This window comes from Saccopteryx bilineata, chromosome 2 (assembly GCF_036850765.1).
Source record: "Saccopteryx bilineata isolate mSacBil1 chromosome 2, mSacBil1_pri_phased_curated, whole genome shotgun sequence".
Lineage (NCBI taxonomy): Eukaryota > Metazoa > Chordata > Mammalia > Chiroptera > Emballonuridae > Saccopteryx > Saccopteryx bilineata.
The window spans coordinates 6,896,605-6,918,369 of NC_089491.1; the positions used below are offsets into that span (position 1 = coordinate 6,896,605).

Below are 21,765 nucleotides of genomic sequence, written 5' to 3' on the forward strand. Positions count from 1 at the left end.
TATATTAAGTAGAACTATAATAGAGCTATAGATTATATTTGCATTACTAGAGCCATAGATTATATTTATATTAACAGAGCTATATATTCTTATTCTCTACTTCTAAACTTATAAATATAAATTGAGGCCATTGGAAATTAGACGGCATTACGTATGTTTCCCATATATAATTATGTATGAAAGACATATATGTGCATGTTTGCACTTATGAGAAATGGATGATACAGATTTGGTTTTTGTGTGGATACTATAGCTTTGTGTTACACTTCGAAAGGCCCGTATTTTTCAGAGCTTAAGACTGAAGCATTTCCAGATGAAACAATGCAATGTCTGGGATTTGCTTCAAAGTAAATGGGGGGGGGTGAGAACGGACGTGAAACGAGACTGATTGTGAGCGCTCGCCGGTACAGTGGGTGACGGGCACATGGGGCTTACTACACTCTTCTCTCCCTTTTTGTAAATGTTTGAACACTTCCATCAGGAGAAGTTAAAACTAAATAATTCCCATAAAAAAAAACTGGAAGATTTTTTCCCTTTTTTTTTTAATTTTGTAAAATACACATAACATAAAAATCTACCATCTTAGCCGTTTCTAAGTGGACAGTTCCGTGGCGGTAAGTACATTCACATTGCTGTGCAACCGTCCCCAGAACTCTTCATCTTGCAAAACTGAAACTCTGTCCCCATGAAACATGAACTCCCTGTTTCCCCTTCCCCCCCAGCCCCCGGCTCCCAGCCCTCTCCTTCCGCCTCTATGAAGGGGATTGCTCTCGGGACCTTCCATGAGTGCAGTCATACAGCATTTGTCCTTCTGTGTCTAGTTTATATTCCTTAGTGTGATGTCCACAAGGTCCATGCATGTTATAACAGGTGTCAGAACTTTCTTTTTAATGCTTGAATAATGTTCCACTGAATGGCCACAATTTGCTCCTCCATCATCCGTTGATGGACACCTAGGTCGCATCCACATTTGGACTATTGTGAATAATGCTGCCATGACCATGGATGTATACAGATCTGGGTATGTTTGTTTTTTGTTTTTTGTTTTTTTTTGTTGTTGTTGTTGTTTTGGTATTTTTCTGAAGCTGGAAACGGGGAGAGACAGTCAGACAGACTCCCGCATGCACCCAACCAGGATCCACCCGGCACGCCCACCAGGGGCGAAGCTCTGCCCATCAGGGGGCGATGTTCTGCCCCTCCGGGGCATCGCTCTGTTGCGACCAGAGCCACTCCAGCGCCTGGGGCAGAGGCCAAGGAGCCATCCCCAGCGCCCGGGCCATCTTTGCTCCAGTGGAGCCTCGGCTGCGGGAGGGGAAGAGAGAGACAGAGAGGAAGGAGAGGGGGAGGGGTGGAGAAGCAGATGGGCACCTCTCCTGTGTGCCCTGGCCGGGAATCGAACCCGGGACTTCTGCACGCCAGGCCGACGCTCTACCACTGAGCCAACTGGCCAGGGCCTGGGTATGTTTGTTTTTTAATTCCTTTAAGAAGATAACTAGGGTGGCCCAGAATCAGAAGTGGAAATTGACAGCCTAACATTCCAGCAACATTCAAATAGACAGAGCACCTGCTAAATGCCAGAGGTCCTGCAAGACACTGTGGGTGCCAAGGAGAGCACCACAGACAGACCCTGGGCTAGCGGGCGGCCTGACAGGTCAGAGGGCCTTCGGGGGAGCGGGACAGGGCATTGGGACAGGCCTGTGCTCTCAGGAGCTCTGGCAGGGTGGCCGGCTGAAAAGGGACAGTGTGTGTCGAGGGGAAGAAGTTCACCAGCCACGCAAAAGACAACAGAAGAGCCAGTCCACGCATCCCCGCCCATGTCACTGTCCTGCACCCATGTAGGAAGTGACCCTCTTGTCCCCTTCCTGCAGCCCTCCTTTGAGCACCGGAATCAGGCAGACTCCTGTGTCAGTTCCGCCAGCCCGGCGAGATTCAGGGGTCACATTTGTCTTAACGAGAAAGTAACCTGCAGGCAAATTTTGGGGATGAGCTGCGATGTGGTGCCCCTTTCTCTTCGTTTTTCTAATCAGTGCCCAGGAAACGAGGGTAGTTCTTGAAGTGCTGGTGGTTTCTCTCCAGAACCTGAGACAGCTGGGACAGCGAATTCTAGCCACCCACCAGGAGAGCCGTGTGCCAAGGCCCAAGCTGGCCACAGGGCAGACCAGGTGACCACGTCCTGATTTCTGCTCCCGGAGAGTTCACAGTCTATCTGTAGAGCCAGACACACACCCGAGAACAGTGCGGGAGGGAACGCATTGCGGTGAAGGGGGTGCAGGCCCAGAAAGGACCCTAAACCCCACTGAAGGGGGAGACCTGGGCTGGCTGGTGCAGGGCTGAAGGGTGGTGTGACTTCAGGGACTCAGAGGGGTAGGCATGGCCACAGCTCAGTATAAGGCCCGGCTCCCGAACAGAGGTTGAGAGGTGGGCAGAGCTACAGAACAGAATGAAAGGCAAACGAGACTGGTCTGGCGTTTACTCCAGGGCACTAGGGAGCCATTGAAGACTTCAGCAACAGAGAGACCTGAGCAGATATACCCTAGAGGGTGGGGCAGGCTGAAGGAGAGCAGAGGGGTTGGAGGGTCCTGTGGCAATCACAGTGAGTGTCTCGGTCCCCACCTTGGAACCTGCCTGCAGGGCAAGCCCCTCCCATCTACCCCCAGCATGGGTAACTTCAGAAATCTCTAGGGCTTCTTCTTGGCCTCCACCCCCACCCACCTCCTGCCAAGGCGCTCAAGAAGACATGGCTACAATCCCAGACCTGCCGCACAGCCCATTGGGCCTGAGCAGTTACGAACTTGGGATGAAAGTCAGGGAGCCCAGCTGGGCCACTTGGTGCTTGCAGAGCCTCTCTGAGCCTCAGTTTGCCCTTGCAACCTGAAGTGAATGCACATAATTCCCCTAAAGGGAGGCAGGGAGAACTGATGAGAAAATAAACACCAAGTACTAACTCATGCTTGCTCAACAAGCGCTGGTCATAGGTACTCAGTGGTGGTACAATTACTACTGCACTTACCCGAATAGTCCAGAAAATCCCAAGCCCTCCACCCCAGGCAGCAGGGCTCAAGTACGCCTGGTCTTGTCCACCTGCCTTCTGGTGATGACTTCTGCTCTGAAAGATCCCCTCCCCGGTTTTCAAACCAGTGAAGCCCTGCTTGTGCCTCAAAGCCCAGCCCAGATGACACATCCTCCACAAAGCCTTTCAGATTGCCCTCCCCACAATAGAAACTCTCCTACCCACAGCCCCCAGGGCTCACCTCTGTGGCAGCTCCTAGATTCCCATGGGCTCAAATCTTGTGTCACCTTGTCACCTCCCACTTTGCACTGTGAGGGCTGAGGTCCCAGCACAGGGCCTTCTGTGGAGCAGGAGGTCCACAAATGTGGGATAAATGAGTGGACAGATGGACAAACCACTGGGTGAAACGAGCTTTCTGCATTAGTCAGGACTAGTTGCGAATACAGACACCCAACTCAACCAGCCATAAGCCAGCGCGGGTGAACTGGCTCGGGCATGGCTAGAACCAGGTGTCTAAACAATCCCTCTCTCTCTCCCTCCGTCTCCAAGAGCTGCTCCCTACTGTGCCGGCTTCATCCTCGTCCAGGCTGTCGACATGGTTGACCCTGGCAGCTCTGGCCTAACATCCTACCAGCCTAGCCTGTGGCCACAAACAGCTTCATTTCCCCCTTACGTGAGCTCGTGTCCCAGGACTGCCTCTGGTTGACCTGTCCTGGGTCACACAATGACACCCATCCAGCCATGGCAAGGCCAGGATCACAGGCTCGACCCCAACAGAGAGCAGGGAACCACTGGAACCAGGAAACTGAGGGCGAGGGTGGGGAAAGTAGAGACCACAGCCACACCCAGGCTCTCAGTCTCACCCCGAGGGGTAGATCTGCAGGCCGGTTTGAGGGAGAGCAACCCGCTGTCGGTGGCTGGAGAGTGAAGTATAGACAGAGGGCCCCCCTCAGAGAACTTGGCCCCAAAGAGAAAACCAACCAGGATGAGTAATTGCATCATCAGGGGCCGGGTTTGCGGTCAGATGGCCCGCAGAAGGTGTCCGTGTTGGAAGCCGGCTCCTCACCTGGGGAGTGGGCATGGGGGCTGTTCCAAGGAGATGCCAATAGGGTTTGCAGGGCCATTAGGGGATAACCTGTCCCACCACCCCCACCAGGCAGGTGTTTCCGGCCACCCCCAGACTCCCTGTGACCCTGGACCCTCCCGCTGACTGCCCGGATTCTGCAGGGTAGTTTCCCTCCACACACTGGGGAGGACACCACGTCCCATGATGTGCACTGGACGGGAACTGGAGTCACTACATGGTGATGAATTCAAAAGCAGTCATCTCTTCTTCCCTCCCAATAACAATAACAATAACAATAATAGCCGCCTTGGTCTGACTGGTGGTGGCGCAGTGGACAGAGTGTCAACCTGGGAGCCTGAAATCCCAGGTTCAAAACCCCGAGGTCGCCAGATTGAGCGCGGGCTGCCAGCTGGAGAGAGACAGTGATCAACATGATCCCATGGTTGCTGGCTTGAGCCCAAAAGTCGCTGGCTTGAAGCCCAAGGTCGCTGGCTTGAGCCCAAGGTCGCTGGCTTGCGTAAGGGGTCACTGACTCAGTTGGAGCCCCACAGTCAAGGCACATGTGAGAAGCAACCAATGAACAACTAAAGTGATGCAACTATGAGTTGATGATTCTCATCTCTCTCTTTTCCTGCCTCTACTGTCTGCAAAAAACAAACAAACAAACAACAAAACTGCCTCGTATTGAACATTATGCATACACTGTGCAACCCAGGGAGGTAGCTGGCATTATATAAGTACTTTACAGACAGGACCTGGGGATCACAGAAGAGATGTCTCTGGCCCAGTGTCACACAGCCCAGTCTGGGTGATCCTGACGTGTCCTCAACACTTTGGTGTTCCCTTTTGCTCCAGGGCAGTGGTCTCCACACTCCAGTGCCTCACACCACTGCCTCAAAAGGTGCTTAAAAATCCACACTCCTGGGCTCCTCCCCTGACTCTCTGCAGCAGGATCTCAGGGCAGAGGGGCCAGGAATCCACACTTAACCAGCCTCCGAAGAGATTCCAATATAGCCAGACCAGCTGGCATGGGGGGAAACCAGTTGGTTTCCGTAATATCCATGCAGAAATCCCACCAAAGGGGTAAGGATTCAGGTGCATACAATTCCACTCCTCAGAAGCCTGAGAATCCCAATGGGGAAGGGACCTCTGAAAGTGAATGCCCCACCCCATCCTGGTCCTTCTCCACCCCTCCCCAAGGTTCCACATAGCATGAATTTTTACCTTAGTCAGAGTCCCCTCAATGTTTAAGCACCAATGTGCAGTTCCTACCAGGATTTGTGAGGGAGCGGGTCTCAGACTAACACTTTGTGTGTTCCAGTCTCTTCTTGAAGAAGAGGCCCCCAAGCCCTGAGAGATATTTTTCCTACCGTCAGAATTGCACTTTTGAAGGGGTAATTGATTTGCTTCCCCATTTTTTATTAATCAAAGACGATCCACAGCCAGCCAGGCCTCTGATCTGGGGGACGCGGCTGCACGAGATGCCATCCTCACCCAGAACACAGGCACTCGATATTTCTGATGGGGTACAGGGGCTGCATTCCAGACGGGTTTTCTCAAGTGTCCACAACACTCCCCAGATGTCCAGGAGCCCGAGGTGCCCAGCATGGAGCCTGGGTTCCGGGCAGAGGGGATGGAAAATAGGCCGAGAACAATTTGTCAAGGTTCCCGTAGAAACAAAGCCCAGGTACTGTCATTGAGGCCCAGGCCTCCTGCCTCTCTCTTTAGATGTGACCAGAGCCTGAGAGCATGAACCTGGGGACTCGGCCATCAGTGCCAGAGCAGGGAACGCCAGAGCAGCGGCCCGTCAGGGCTCATTTTCAATAGCAGAGTGCCAAACACAGCCACTCCCGTACCCAGGCTACTTGCTGGGCCTGTGGACCCCAACATCTGGCCTGAATCCCTCCCACTTCTGCCACATCTGGAGTGGGGGAGGGTGTAAAAATGACCCTCCCCTATTTCCCAGGGCTGCTTCCTGACAGTTGAAGAGCCTGAGAAGGGAAAGCCCTTTCTTGGATCTCACACAGAAGTTCATTCAGCCGAAATTCTCCAAGAGTCTCAGTTTCCCTCCAATTAGCCAGGGTGCTGCACCTTCCCCCAGCCCCACTCCTGCCTGGCTCCTGAGACAGCCCCTGCCCCTCAGGACAAGCCAAGACCTGGAACCAGGGCTCCTGGGCTCAGTCCAGGCTCTGCCACTGACCCCTAGTCATGCTTGGGCCAGCTATCTTGCCTGAGAAACAGCCACCCATTCATTTGAGATCGTGTGGACGCTGATCACCATGGTTCTAGGTCCCCAAATGCTGGGACTGGACTCACCACCTCTCTCACCGGCCCCCTTCCCATTGCTCTTTCCCCCCTGTACCCCCTCTTCTGCTTCTTCAAAAACCACACGTCCCCTCTGGCCCCAGAGCCCGCCCTCATGCTGTTCCAACGGGAACAGCTTTCCTTGCTCCCGACCTAGCCAACCCAAACCCTGGCTGAATGTCATGGTCCCCACGACTCAGGCGGGGTCACCTGATGTGTTATTGATGGTTGAATGTCTCCTTCCCTCCCTGACCATAAGCGCTGTGCCCCAAAAGGGCCAAACACACAGTTGACAGTCGATGCTTGGCCAACAGAGGAAGAAAGGTTTCAGTGATATCACGGGTTGTAAACCGCGGGATCCGATGCCCCCAGGGGCTGACGTTTGTGAGGAGGGTGGGAGAGTCAAGGATGGGGGAGGCTCCCGGTCCCGCCCTTTAAAGTGTTCCCCGGAGAACCTTACGGGGCTGTCCAGGGATCACCAGCGCCATGTGGTGATGGGCTTTCCATGGGGGGCGGGGGACTCCACAGGGGAGACAGGCCTGCGCTCCACCCCACAAACCGCAAGCCCCGCGGTAACCCCAGCTCCTCTGCGCTCAAGTTCGCTCCAACAGCAGCACACCGGAGGACTCGGGGCTAAACTACAACTCCCATGATGCTGCACTTTGTTGCGGGCCAGGCGGAGCGAGCTTTAGGGGCACCGCCCCTCACGGCCTTCTGGGAACTGTAGTCCTCTCCAGAGGGGGACGGCATGAAGACTGGGGAGTCTGGGCGAGCCTCCTGGGCCAGCTAGTATGGTGGGACTGACAAACAGTGGCTGCTTGCTGCCCTGCTGGGGCTCCTTTCCCTCAAGCAGCTGTCTCTCCAAGTCTAATTCTTCATCATCATCATAATCATCATTACAACAGTTACTCTATTTATTGAGCACTTACTATGTGCCAGGCCCTAAACTAATAATCTCTTGAAGGTCATAGACAAAGACAGACACGGTCCCGGTCTCTGCTGGCATACAGTCCAGGCAGGTAGACAGGCACCGGACCTTTCATCATAGATATACAGTGTGTCCGTAAAGTCATGGTGCACTTTTGACCAGTCACAGGAAAGCAACAAAAGATGATAGAAATGTGAAATCTGCACCAAATAAAAGGAAAACTCTCCCAGTTTCATACCTATTCAGTGCAGTTCGATGTGGGCTCACGCACAGATTTTTTAGGGCTCCTTAGGTAGCTATCCCGTATAGCCTCTACAGACTTGTCACTGACTGATGGCCTACCAGAACGGGGTTTCTCCACCAAACTGCCGGTTTCCTTCAACTGCTTATCCCACCGAGTAATGTTATTCCTATGTGGTGGTGCTTCATTATAAATGCGCCGATATTCACATTGCACTTTGGTCACGGATTCGAATTTAGTGAGCCACAGAACACACTGAACTTTCCTCTGTACCGTCCACATCTCGACTGGCATGGCCGTGGGCTGCTCCGCTGTATACAGTGTTACATCATCATCTGCGCATGCGCACATGCTGCCACATCATCCTACAGAAACTGGGAGGGTTTTCCTTTTCTTTGGTGCAGATTTCACACTTCTATCGTCTTTTGTTTCTTTCCTGTGACCAGTCAAAAGTGCACCATGACTTTACGGACATACTGTACTTCATTACTTGTGCTGGGTCCAAAACAGAGCTGTATGCAGCTATAATAGCAGGGGCAGCAGCGAAGGTGATGGTGATGGTTTTCTGAGCCAAAGGCAGACACAAACAGAGAGCAGAGAATGGACTGGACTCTTTGAAATCCAAAGGGGTGAATTTGATGGGTGGAGTGGGAAAACTCAGAACCATCTCTGCCAACCCCTCATTATCTCCAAGAAATTAGCCCAGAGACCATAGGAGCCTTGCCCAAAGTCACACAGCAAGTCAGAAGAAATTCATCCAAGGAGGCAGCCCCACATGTTAAACTTGCCAAGGACAGGGCCTGGGCCTTATGTGTCCTCTGACACATCTAGAGGATGTCTGACTTAGAGGATGTCTAAATATATCTAGAGAATGCATAAGGCCCCTTCCAACACACGCACGTGCACACACAGACACGCATACTCATTGCACCCAGCCTTGCACACAGTGAGTGCGGGGAAGAGCTCTGGGGGCAGACTCCCATGCCTGCTGTCTGCCCTCAGTGTGGCAGAGATCCAGCCCTTACCCAGGGTCTCATCTCCCTGCGCCTGTTTCCCCGTCAATGAAAGGAGGACACCGTATACTCACTACCTGGGTAGTTTTAGCAGGAAAAACCAAAGACAGTAGGTATGAAACCAGTGCTTCACGAGCAGGAGAGTGCCAGTGTAATTGCTTTCCGTCCTGGGCCTCAGTGCGATGCTGCGGGACAGCCGGGGGCCATCCATGGCCCACCGCTGAGTGCCAATGGTGGGGCAGCTGCCCGGAAGGCACGGAGAGAGGCTCTGGGGGCTGGAGGCCCTCCTCTGAGGAGTTAGCATTTAATCTGAGCCCGGGGGGTTCCCCAGTCTAGTCTCCAAGGATAGCGCGGAATGTGGAAACACATTCACAGGTGCTCACTTTAAATAGCAGAACTTCAGCACAGAGCTGACCGTGTCACTCCTCCCGAAAAGCCACCCATGGCTCCCTGATGAGGTCCACACTCCTCAACCTCATCCCTGCCCTCTCCTTGACCTAAGAATTCACCAAACCCTCCCCTCTGAGGGGCCTTGGCAGGCCTTCAGCCAAAGCTATGGATTGGCAATGCAAAGGGCATTCCAATCCTTTCTGCCTTCTCTTCCCTCCTACAAAGACAAGCAGTTTTAAAGCTTGACTTTCCCAGCCTCTCTTGCAGTTCAAGGTGGCCATGGAACCCAGTTCTAGCCAATAAGATGGAAGAAATCCCTGAGTAACAATTCCCTTTCTGAATAAAGAGATGGAACCTGTCAGGAAAAGGCCTTTCACCCTTTGCTCTTTGGCATTTCACTCTTTCCCTTTCTTCCTGCCTGGAACACAAACATGAGGCCTGGTGGTTCAGCAGCCAAATTGTGGCCATGAGGCAACAATGTGAGTTCAAGATCTCCATGCTGAGGATGGTGAAAACGAAGATAGAGCCAGGGGTGCATGATGTCATTTATAAGCCACTGCATGGACCTGTGACTACTCACCCAGGCTTACTGTTGTCGAAGTCAAAATCCCCTGTCTGTCTAAGCCACTGCAGTGAGTACTTTATTTGCAATGAACACTGTGCTGATGATACATGACCCTACACGAGTGGCCAAGGCCGAGTTCACATCTGACTGCTGTCCTTGGGGCTCACTGCACTCCAGCCGCCATACTGGCCTCTTCTGGTTCTCTGGCCATGCCGAACTCATTCCTGCCTCATAGGGCCTTTGCACTGCCCACATCTACTCAGGGCTGGCTCCTCCTACTCTTCCGGTCTCAGCTTAAATGCCACCTCCTCCAAAAGGCCCTCTCTGTCCACAGCACAATCTGAGGGAGCCTCCCCGGAACCTCTACCAAGTGACCCTATTTATTTACTCCTTGTTGCTTTCTGACACTTTGTATTTATTTCATTTGCTTATTATACAGAATGTGAGTTTCGTGGGAGAGGGTTGGGATTTCCCCTTGCATTACTTGCCTCTGTATTTCCAGTGCATGATACATAGTAGACACTCACTAAAGGTTTGTTGGATTCATAAATGAATGTGTTCTAATTAATGCCTGGGAACTGGAAATTCCCACTCTTTCCTTCCAGCCACCCCCTCCTCAGAAAGTCTTCCTGGTACTACGGGACATGGGCTGGGACAGGCCTCGTTCCGGAAACCGTGACCTTCGGTGTCTCTCCCCTCTGCCCTTTCACACTCTTAATTGCAGGGTAGTAGACATCTTTATCCGGTAGATGTCATTTCCCCCTCCAGGACAGAAACTCCAAGAGGACAGGAACTGTCTTCTTTGTTCCCTGTTCCTGGCCAGTACCTGGCCCAGGTAGACATGTTTATTGAATGAATGAATGAATGAATGAATGAATGAATGAATGAATGAATGAAGCTACTTATTGGATGTGTGCCAAGCACTGAGGAAGGGGCTACGTTGATGTCTTAGTTCACTATCCCGGCCTAGGAGATCTCACCCATGTCCCATCCCCCCCACCCCCTGCTACAAGAAAAACAAAACCAAAGCTGCACATTGGGTTCAGATCTGCCTTGCTGGGAACAAAGGGGCAGCTGGTGCTTCTGCCCAGACAGGCGCCCGCACCAGCAACGCCGAGCACAGCCGGCCTGGCTGCACAGCCCGTGGGGCTGCGGGGCGGATTCTCAGCCCGGTTCTGCCCCTTCCCTCCACCCCAGCCTCCTCCTTCCTCACCCTCTCCCCCGAACAACAGCGCACACCCTCAGCCCTCGCGTGGAATTTTTTGTCTTCAAAGCACTTTATAAACATTGGCTCGTTAGCAGAGCAGCCCCTTGACACCAGGAGGCTGCTCCCTGGGTGTCTTCTGAGTCATAGAGCCAGAGTTTACTGAGAAAAACAAGTTTTTCCCATAGAGCGATTGCAGCACCACAGCCAAGATCACTGCGTCTCAAAAAAAAAAAAAAAAAGGAATAAGGAAGCAGAGAAACGCTGCCTCTGGCGAGCACCAGCCAAGCCAGGCCCAGCCTCAGCTACAGGAACCAGGAGAGCCACGGGGTGCCAGGTTCCGGGAGGTGCCACCAGGAGCGTCTGTGCCCTGCCCAGGGCCTGAGCCCTCCACGGGGACCCAGTTGTTGGAGCGCAGCCTCCAGTAGCCTGGCTCCTCTCTCCTGGCATCTCCCTGCAGACCCCTGCCTTTCCCCCACCAGGAAGTCCCCCACTCTCCCTCCCACCCCTACACCCACCAGCCACAGCCCAGGGATCCTGTGACCACTCCCTCCTGAGAAGGGAGAGGTGGTGTCAGCCGCCTGGCACAGTGGGACTGGATGACCTGATTCAAATCCCAGACCTACCACTTACAAGCTCGAGGACCTTGGGAAAGAGCCTGAGACTCTGTTTCCTGTCTGTACAATGGGACCATCATGGCATCGCCTCTCTTAGGGCAGGTTGTAAGCGCTTGGTGGGATGATGCGTTTCTCAGCAAAAGGGACGGTCTCGACCTGTCTAGCTTCTGATGCAAAGGGAGGGCCAAGGTCTCAATGTAGGGAACTAAGTCCTGTGCATCCCTAGCCCCCACACACACAAAAGGAGAGGGGGTGGTCTTCTTCCCGAGGGCGGGCCGGGCCTCACCATCCTGCCTCTGCACCGCACCCCACCGCGTCTATAGAAGAGACATTAATAAGGCCTGAACTAAAAGCCCAGAGACCGCAGAAAACACTGCAAAAGCTAGCCTGGCTCACGGCAAAAACCCAGAAACACTGCTCTTAGAAACCCCTCCCCTTTGTCCCAACAAAGATCGACTGAGCCTCCCCTGTGTGCCAGGCACTGCGCTGGGCACAGGACACTGCCCCCGTGGGTGCTGAATGAGAGCGGGGGTCTCTCAGGGCACACGCCAGTGCTTCCTACTTCACACTACAGTGAAAACGTCCAAGTCTATGTGGCCCCCAAATAGGGGCTTCTTCAGGACAGAGGCCCTATTCAGTGGGTAAGAACGCTGTTGGCCAACTGGGTGCCCATTCCACCTAACGGAGCCCTGGTTTTGCTCAAAGGGGCCAATGTGCTCAGATAAAAATGTGCACCTTCCACACTCCTTCGCAGTTAGGTGGGCCACTTGACCGATTTTGGCCAATGAGATGGAATTAGGAGTCTCCTGCTAGAAATGTCTAGGAAATCAGTTGTTTTCCCGGATAAAAAGAAGAAATCGCCCTTCACTTTTTCCCTATCTTCACATCAATTTTCCTTCCTGGAATGCTGTCATGACACCTGGAGGTAAAGCAGCTATTTTGTGCCATAAGGATGAAAGTCACATGCTAGGGAGAGTGGAGCAGAAAGCCAGAAGGACATCTGAAGAGGCTGCTGCAGCCCTGCCACCAGGGCCAGGGTCATATCTCTGTGACTTACAGAAATCCTGACTCATCAACAGGCCACCTCAGCGTCCATCATGGTACCCAGAACAGAGCAGCTACTTAATAAACATGAGCGAAGGATAGAATGAACAGATCAATGAGGCCAAGCAGACCTCTGGGGTGTCCTATAGCCCTGAGACCTCAGGGCCTGAAACACAAACTTGACTTCAAAAGAAAAATGTTAAGACAATTCCATCAGAGTTAGGAGACCTAGATTCCTGGCCCAGCCCTCCCTGAGCCGTACTGTGTGACCCTGAGCAAGTTCCTTTCCCTCTCTGGGCTTCTTTTCCTATCTGAAAAATTAGTCTGTGGGGTTTGGTGGTCTCTGGGTGGATCTGCACGGGGAGCAGCCAGATTCATAGACAGCAGCCCCCATGGCTCTCCTTTCTCTTCTTTCTGGTGGGGGGGAAGGGGCTCCTCTCACCTCCAAACCCAAACTCCACAGTGGGAACAGCGGAGGAAGAAGCCTCTGGGTTGGCTGGGCGGGGCTGACCAGTTCACCTCCTGGGCCAAGTGCTGCGTGACATCTCTCTGAATCTTTGCACTCCCCGCTATGGCTTGTTCTTGTCATCCCTATTGAACAAACGAGGAAACTCAGGTTAAGGGTTCCAGAGCTCGGCCTAATTTACAGGCGAGCACGCGCAGAGAGGACCGGACTTGAGAGCCGAGCCGAAGGAATGAAGCCGGGCAAACCTCGGGTATGAGGGTCCCACAAGAGGCGCGGTCGTTTTGCCCAAGGTCCCAGGGGAAAATATGACAGGCCAGATGCCCAGTCTTTCTGCCTCCACAGCAGGTGCCCCTGAGCACTGCATCCCCCTCCCCGAAGGAGCTGCAGCCACTGATGGGGGAGAACAGGACAGACAGACACCCATGAGAATCCAACCCATGGAATGTGTGCTAAGCAGAGAGGCTCAGAGACACAGGGACAAAGAGGAGTGAACGGTCCTGGTGAGGCACATCAAGAAAGGCCTCCTAGCCTGACCAGGCGGTGGCACAGTGGATAGTGTCGGCCTGGGACGCAGAGGACCCAGGTTCGAAACCCCGAGGTCACCGGCTTGAGCGCAGGCTCACCAGCTTGAGCCCAGGGTCGCTGGCTTGAGCGTGGGATCATAGACATGACCCCATGGTCGCTGGCTTGGGCTCAAAGGTCACTGGCTTGAAGCCCAAGGTCGCTGGCTTGAGCAAGGGGTCATTCACTCTGCTGCAGCCCCCCAGTCAAGGCACATATGAGAAAGCAATCAATGAACAACTGAGAAGCTGCAGTGAAGAGTTGATGCTTCTCATCTCTCCTCCTTCCTGTCTGTCTATCCCTCCCTCAGTCTGTCACAAAAAAGAAGGAAAGGGAGGGAGGGAGGGAGGAAGGAAGGAAGGTTTCCTAGAGGAAGCAGCATTGGAAGCGGACATGTTGAAGTGTCTGTAGTCCAAGCCCAGAGAACCCACAGGAAGGCTGGCGCTCGCTCCACTGTGTTCTCCGGGTGTGGGCGGAGGCTGGCTGTGGAGGCGGCCTGACCATGACTCTGCTTCCCCATCCGATTAGGTGCTCCTCCAGAGTCCTCCTCAGGACTTGGCGCAGACTGGGGCTCTGAGGAGAGGCGGAGGCTGGAGGCTGGTCACTGTGGATGGAACAGAGGAGGAGGGCACTCTGGAGGCTGGATGAGGCTCAGCTGGGTCCCAGGGCACCTCGGGGTGAGCAGGGCATGAAGGCAAGTGTCCCAGCATGGCATCCTCACCTGTTCCTGCCTCTTACTGTCTGAACCCACCTTTCTGCTGGCCCAGGGAGTCCTCAGTTGCCCCTGGAAGGCAGGGAGGCAGAGGAGAGGCTGGGGCTGGGGGGGGGGGGTGACTCGCATTAGAGTCAGTATGACCTCACTCTTCCTCCCAAGATTTTACATGATTAACAAGCCCCCAGGTGGTTCTGAGGTGCAGCCAGGTTTGAGAACCTCTGGCTGAACTTGTGCTGGCCTCAGTTTTCCTATCTGGAAAATGGAGGAGTAAAAGTCACAGAGCATGGCTGTGATGATGGTGAGTGTTTAACATGGGGGAAGAGGCCTGTGAATAAATGATGTGACCATCATGCCACACCAGTAACCAGCCACAGCAAGGAGGCGAGGCGGTGGCCCCGACCTCTATGTAGGAAACGGCTCAGGGACTGTGCAAGAAGCTAGAGGAAACGGCTCAGTTGACTGTGCAACTTTTCACTTGTTTGTGAAAAGTTCATCATAACCAAGTTGTCATTCAGGATCTCCCAGATCACTTTTATAAAATGCAAATTTTATCAACAAATTGGACAGCCTAACGTAGGATTAGCAGAGGGGAAACCAGAAAAATGAATCAAACAAAAACCAGCCTCCTCCCGCCCCAAATACACTCAGCAGGAGTGAAATATTAATTAACCGTTCCTTCTACTGGGGCCTGCTGTTTGCAGGATTCACCCATGTTTGCTGTATAACAAGTGCTGCAGGAGCCAACCAACAAAACCCGTCTCTTCAGAGGAACCAAAGTTGCCAACAGAGCAGACACCTGGCTAGGCTGGACCTTGGAGAGCTTTCTCTTACAAGCACTCTACTTTTCGGTTATTTGTGTATGAGACCAAGGAGCAGAGGTGGGATTAATTTTACCTAGATTGCTAGTATCTGGGACTGTCAAAAGTTTGCACTCTTGCAAATAATAATCCCACAGAACATTTAAATAATGACCATGATATTCAAGCACAAAGAAAATTTCAACAAATTTCAAACTAAAACACCATCTCAATTCAGTGAAATAAAATTTTTAAATGTATAGCTAGAGGGTTTTTAACAAATCTAACTTGATCGAAATTTTAAAAACTTCCAAATAACTCAAGATGAAGAGGAAATTCAAAAGAAATTACAGTCTGACCAGGCATTGGCGCAGTGGATAGAGCATCGGACTGGGATGCGGAGGACCCAGGTTTGAGACCCCGAGGTCACCAGCTTGAGCGTGGGCTCATTTGGTTTGAGCAAAGCTCACCAGCTTGGACCCAAGGTCACTGGCTTGAGCAAGGGGTTACTTGGTCTGCTGAAGGTCCATGGTCAAGGCACATATGAGAAAGCAATCAATGAACAACGAAAGTGTCACAATGAAAAACTAATGATTAATGCTTCTCATCTCTCTGTTGCTGTCTGCCTATCCCTCTCTCTGACTTTGTCTCTGTAAAAAATTAAATTAAATTAAAAAATTACATACTGTTTAGACATTAAATAAAATGAGAGCATTAGTACTAAAACTAAAACTAGAGGATGCATCCAAAGCAATACTCAAAGGAAAATTCATATCCATAAATATACCTAAAAGGTATTAAGTTCCTAAGAAAAAGATGCTTTTAACAAAAAATTGTCTTACCTATCAAACAGCCTTCAATAAGGGGAAAAACCTGTGTCTCATTGTTTTTGTCAAGTTTCATTAAAGCTCATACAACAGAAAGATTGCTAATGCATGGTTTTCTTTCCAAAACTTCTCCATTTCCAAACTTAAGATGTATGGAGTAGCAGGAATGTATTGATATACACTAGGCTTACTATCTCCATTAGACGGATAAAGAAAATAAGCTAAAGAAAATCTACAATGCCTACAAAGAACCTTTACTACCTTTTCTGTTCTCATTACTGGTTGCCTTTACCTGAAGCCTTCAGAGAAGCACTAGATAGGGAGTATAATGAAGCCAAAATTCTTTACCACTGCTCTTCCACTTATTAGCTTTGTGGCCTCAGTCATGTCATTTAACATTTCTGTAGTAGTCAGCATTTGTCATAATAATGCTACGTAACAAACAGCCCCAAACTCTCAGAGGCTTCCTATGAAAATATTTCTTCTCACACTCATTGTTCTGTAGGTGACTGCAATTGCTTGGCCTAGGCTAGATTCAGCTACGTAGTTCTGCTTCTGGTTGTGGGTCAGTTGGACTTTGCTCCTGGCTGTGGGTTGGGTTCAATCTGCCCCATGTGTCTCCACATTTCTTTTGGATTAGAAGCTAAATGGGATATGTTCTGTCATGACAGATCACAAATATGCAAGACATAGAGAAGAAACATGTGAGGTCTCTTAAGAGCCATGCTGTCTCTTCTACCCACAGTCCATTGGCCAAAGCAAGTCATGTGGCCAAGGCCAAAGCAGTGGGACACAAAAATCTATTCTGCCCCAAGGAGAAGGGGAGTTAATACTTACTGAACAATCCAATCTGTACTACATTCTTAGCCTCAGTTTTCTTGTCTGTAAAATGGGGTTGATGAAAAGTCCTACCTCATAGGAACAAAAGTCTTAAGCTTTGCTCTAACCTAACTGTACCTGAACCCGGTGCTGATTGGCTTTGGACCTGAGTTAGGTCCCACTCCTGCTCAGTGAGAGAATGGAGTTGCTGGGATTAAAAGCTGGGGGAGGAGCCAATGCCACCCAACCCACAGCTCTGTACCTCAATGGAGAAGAGTTGGAACCTCTGTCAATAACTTCACCACAAAGCCCACTCCCAGTATTAAATGCACTCTTGTTAGCCATCAAATATAGTTCCTAAACTCCCATTACCCGGCCTCTCCAGTGCTGTAAGCAAGGCTGGCATCGGCATCACTAATTTTACCAGCTGCCTTTTCAATTTCATCAGTTTCATGGGTTCCTGTGGCCCAAGATTAGCCTGGTGGGTGTACTCATCCAGAACCCTGGAGATTGAGGGGTTCAGACAGATTCATTTCAAGGGTCGGCCTCAGGAAGATTCCCCATTTTCAAAACCACAGGGAAGCCAAAGGAGCCTGCCCTGTGGTGGCGCAGTGGAGAAGGCGTCTACCTGGACGCTGGGGTCGCCCATCTAAAACCCCGGGCTTGCCTGGTCAAGGCACATATGGGAGTTGCTCCTTCCTGTTCCTCTCCCCCTTCTCTCTCTCTTTCTCTCTCTCCCCTCCCTAAAATGAATAAATATCAGAATCTTAAAAGGAAGCCAAAGGCAGGAGAGTAGAGTCATGAAGAATTTGGGTTTTGAAGAAAAGGCTCAAGTTCAAACTCCAGCTCTGCTACTTTCTGATGCGGGTAAGCTCCGTGCACCTCAACTCCCTCATCTGGGAAACCTCACAGGTGAGCGCCTGCACGGGGAGGCAGAGGGACACTCAGAACGGTGCTCTGGAGTAAGGCAGAACCAAGTGGGAACCCCGGTGCTTCCCGTGAGCTATTCTAGAAAGGCTTTGGTCTCTGTCTGTAAATTGGGAGTTACGCCACAAGCTGCCTGATGGGGTGTATAAACACCCGTGCTGTGAACCTCTAAGTGCAGAATGTTTCCCTCCTCTTCTCTGCGACCCTAAACATACCAAAGAGATTGCCTTAATCAACACAGGGACAGAACTAGTCACTAACGTGAGATGATGGAATGTGTTGTATGTATAACTGTTAATAGTCCAATGAGTGAATACCAGGCTTTGTCAAATCTAAGATGTTACCAACGGCAAGACCCAGCCCCATTTCAGAGATGTTAGAGATGGGGGGGTGCCTTAGAATAGTTTAAACTCAGTGTGCGGTATCATGGGTGAGGAATTAAGATGTGGTTTCACAGAATTAAATGATATCTAATTTCACTACCCTGGGGTAGCCTTGCCTCCCTGAGTATGTCTCATGCCATTGGAAAGTGGACTGTCCTTTCCCTTTCTCTAATGTCCTGTGAAGGGTTTAGCACATAGTGGACACTCAGTGATATCTGTTGGAAGAATGACTCAGTCTACCCCTCTACTCATCCAAGAATCAATGAATGACTCAACAATGAATGGCACTTGCTGATTTAAAAACTGTGTTCACCACTAGGGAAGGGCAAGGCTGGTTAAAACTGTTTTTCTTTTCAAGAGGAATTTCGATGCTAGACTGATGTTAAGATATATTTCTGTATGTATCTGATACGTGCAAAGCTAATACAGCTGTTCATCAGGATCCTTTCACACAATATTTGTTCTCTAAACACACAGTAGTTAGACACCTATTCTCTGCTAGGGACAAATAAGCTGCCAAGCAGAGAGACTTGCCACCCTGCCCGCAGCGAGTTTAGTCTAATGGGGGAGACAGACATGTAAAAAAAATAAACAAACATTTTCTTGGTAGTCATGAGGTGAGAAGCCCTCCCCACCCCATCCCCAGCCAAGAGCATTTCAGTCGACTTTTGTGACCCGAAAATGGGTCAAAGCTCCCCTTTTGCTTTCTTCAAGGCCTCTGTGTCAGTGGCAAAGCTGTGTATTCACTGAACCTAGCCATTTGCCTCCTGAGCACATTTGAGGACTACATTTCCCAGCCTCCCTTGCAGCTAGGTGATGCCATGTGACTCCAGTTGGCCAGTGGAAGGGAGGAATGCAGACTTAGGCTTCACCATAAAACGTCCTGTGGCATCCTCCACATACTTGCTCCACCTTCCACATCTGCCAGGCTGAAGCAAACAATGGGAGGAGCCTGGAGGTAAGCTGTCTAACCCACACTGCACTGCAGCATGAGAAAAAAGAAACTTTTATTGGGTTAAGTCTCTAAGATTTCAGGAGTTGTTACTGCAACCGAGCATGTTGCGTTTGTTACATGCAACAGAGTTATTTGTTACTACAACATGTAAGCATGTTACTTACAGCCATTTATAAAAATCACTCCCTTCGGCCTGACCTGTGGTGACGCAGTGGATAAAGCGTCGACCTAGAAATGCTGAGGTCGCCGGTTCGAAACCCTGGGCTTGCCTGGTCAAGGCACATATGGGAGTTGATGCTTCCAGCTCCTCCCCCCTTCTCTCTTCTCTCCTCTCTCTCTCTCTCTCTCTCTCTCTGTCTCTCCCTCTCCTCTCTAAAAAATGAATAAATAAATTTTTTAAAAAAATTTAAAAATCACTCCCATTTTCTTATGAATGAGACTAAAAATGTTCTCGCTGCCAAGGAGGAAACCCAGGCACTGAGAAGAGACCCTGCCAGGAGGAAGGATGAAGGCAGCACAAAGGGGACATGAGAATCCAGGCTGGGGCCACGGCTATGGGCCAAACCATCCTCCCAACCCCGAGTGCTAAAAAAAGTGAGGTCAGGCAGAAAAGGTAACCCAGACCGCATCAAAAGTTCTCGGGTTCACAGGGGTGGAAGTTCACAAGCCTCAGCTCTCAGAGTCCTGGAGACCACTCTTTCCTCTTTCCATCTGCTTCCCCACGTGCTGGGGTTAAAAGAGTGGCTCTGGAGGCAAAGCAGGCTTGAGTACATCCCTTCACCTCTCTAAGCCTCAGCCTTCTCACTGTAAAATGGGCGTGACCATAACAGCACCTCAGTCATAGTTCTATCATGAGAATTCAACAAGGTGATTCATGTAAAGAACTTAGTGGCTAGTCCATAGTAGGTGCTCAATAAACAGGCTAAGAGGAGAGAGCACTGGGAGCTACCTCCAAGGGCACAAGGCAGAGACCCACTTTGCTACCAGCCAAATTAGTGCCAGCCTTTTGAGGTCACAGGCTGGGTTCCTTCTCTCATTTCCATCCCTCCTGAGGCCAGAGCTACAACTTTGGACAACTCAAGCCTGTGTGTGTATGTGTGTGTTTGTGTCTGTATCTCTGTCTGCCTATCTGTTTGCAATGGGGCAGGGGGTGTATAGCAGTGGAAAGAGCTTGGATTAAAGTCCTAAGTGTGCCCTGGCCAGCTGGGTCAGTGATAGAGCATCGGCCTGGTGTGTGGATGTCCCAGGTTTGATTCCTGGTCAGGGCACACAGGAAAAGTGCCCATCTGCTTCTCCACCCCTACCCCTCTCACTTCTCTCTCTCTCTCTCTCTCTCTCTCTCTCTCTCTCTCTCCCCCCCCCCCTCCTGCAGCCATGGCTTGATTGAAGCAGGTTGGCCCCAGGCGCTGAAGATGGCTCCATGGCCTTAGCCTCAGGCACTAAGAAGAACTCAGTTGCTGAACAATGGAGCAACACCCCAGATGGGCAGAGCATTGCCCCCTAGTGGGCTTACCAGGTGGATCCTGGTCGGGTGCATGCAGGAGTCTGTCTCTCTGCCTCCCCTCCTCTCACTGAATTTTTTTTTTAAAGTCCTAAGTGTGAATCCTGCTGCCCACTCCACCACCATTAATGGGAGGCCCCTGCACAGAAGCATCTTCTTGTTTCTGTGCTTCAGTTTCTCCATCTGTATGACAAAGGTAATACCGCCTGGGTCCCCAGTGGCCTAGGTCGGTTCACTGAGGACATGGATGTCGAGGGAACTGCCAAGTACCCTTTCACCAGGACAAGGTCCAGAACTGAAATCCTATTTGGTCCCAATTTTTTAAAAAAATTAAATGGAACTCAGAAGCTAAATTGAGGACAGTCGGTACTCGCTGGGCTCTCTCTAGCTCACTCTTCACACATACACTTGAGAAACAATGTGTGGGGTTTTTTTTTTAGAAATGCTCTCAAAGCAAGAACAAAAACTCTGCTTTGTTCATCGTAAGCAGCATCAACAATTCACCAGTTTCGGGGAGCAAGAGGGACAGGAGTGTAGCCCAAGCTCAGAACAGATTCTGAGAGCGTGGGTCCGCTAAGCGGGGTGGTCACTCTCCTCCCCCCTAACCCCCTGTCTACCTCCTTTATCACCCACACTGCAATCTTGTTTATTTACCTGCCTCCTTATTTCTGTTGGTTCCCCGTCTGGTCTGGAATGTCATGTCCATGACAGCAGAACGCCATGGCTCCCAAAGCCGAAGCAGAGCCAGGCACACAGTAGGCACTTAATCCTCATGAAAGAACGCAAGGTTGAAAGAATAAATGAACAATTAAATCCACAGACAAAAGAGTAAGGGCAAAGCCCAGCTGGTCAAGAACGGCTCTCTCCCTCAATCGGACCAGAGACTGGTCCCCGCGCAGCGGCCAGGAGATGTGTGGCCCAGACCTTCTCTTCTCTGGGCCCCAGTTTCCTGAACTATAACACAGGGCTGACATTACTATCCACCAGTTAGACTGTTTGGAGCATTAATAGAAAAATCCTTGTTAAACATAATTCTGTGTCTGGCACAACGGTCTGTAGTTTTAGTCACTAAATGGGAAGGGGGGTTGGCAGGCGGCACACGCACCCTCTACTACCACTCCAATGGAAAAAAAAATTCTGGCCCTGGCCGGTTGGCTCAGCGGTAGAGCGTCGGCCTAGCGTGCGGAGGACCCGGGTTCGATCCCGGCCAGGGCACATAGGAGAAGCGCCCATTTGCTTCTCCACCCCTCCGCCGCGCTTTCCTCTCTGTCTCTCTCTTCCCCTCCCGCAGCCGAGGCTCCATTGGAGCAAAGATGGCCCGGGCGCTGGGCATGGCTCTGTGGCCTCTGCCTCAGGCGCTAGAGTGGCTCTGGTCGCAATATGGCGACGCCCAGGATGGGCAGAGCATCGCCCCCTGGGGGGCAGAGCACCG

The 21,765-nt window shown here is 51.3% G+C and overlaps 1 protein-coding gene across 1 annotated transcript in view; it reads right to left on the reverse strand.

Moving 5' to 3' along the window:
• LOC136322139 (uncharacterized) overlaps positions 1 to 21,765 on the reverse strand; it is a 100,210-nt gene that overhangs the window by 72,311 nt on the left and 6,134 nt on the right. Inside the window, exons 2-3 of the mRNA XM_066254294.1 lie at positions 13,841 to 14,013; positions 12,825 to 12,973 (exon numbers count right to left, since the gene is read on the reverse strand). Coding sequence (XP_066110391.1) covers positions 12,825 to 12,973; positions 13,841 to 14,013 — 322 coding nt within the window. The remainder of the gene's footprint in view (positions 1 to 12,824; positions 12,974 to 13,840; positions 14,014 to 21,765) is intronic.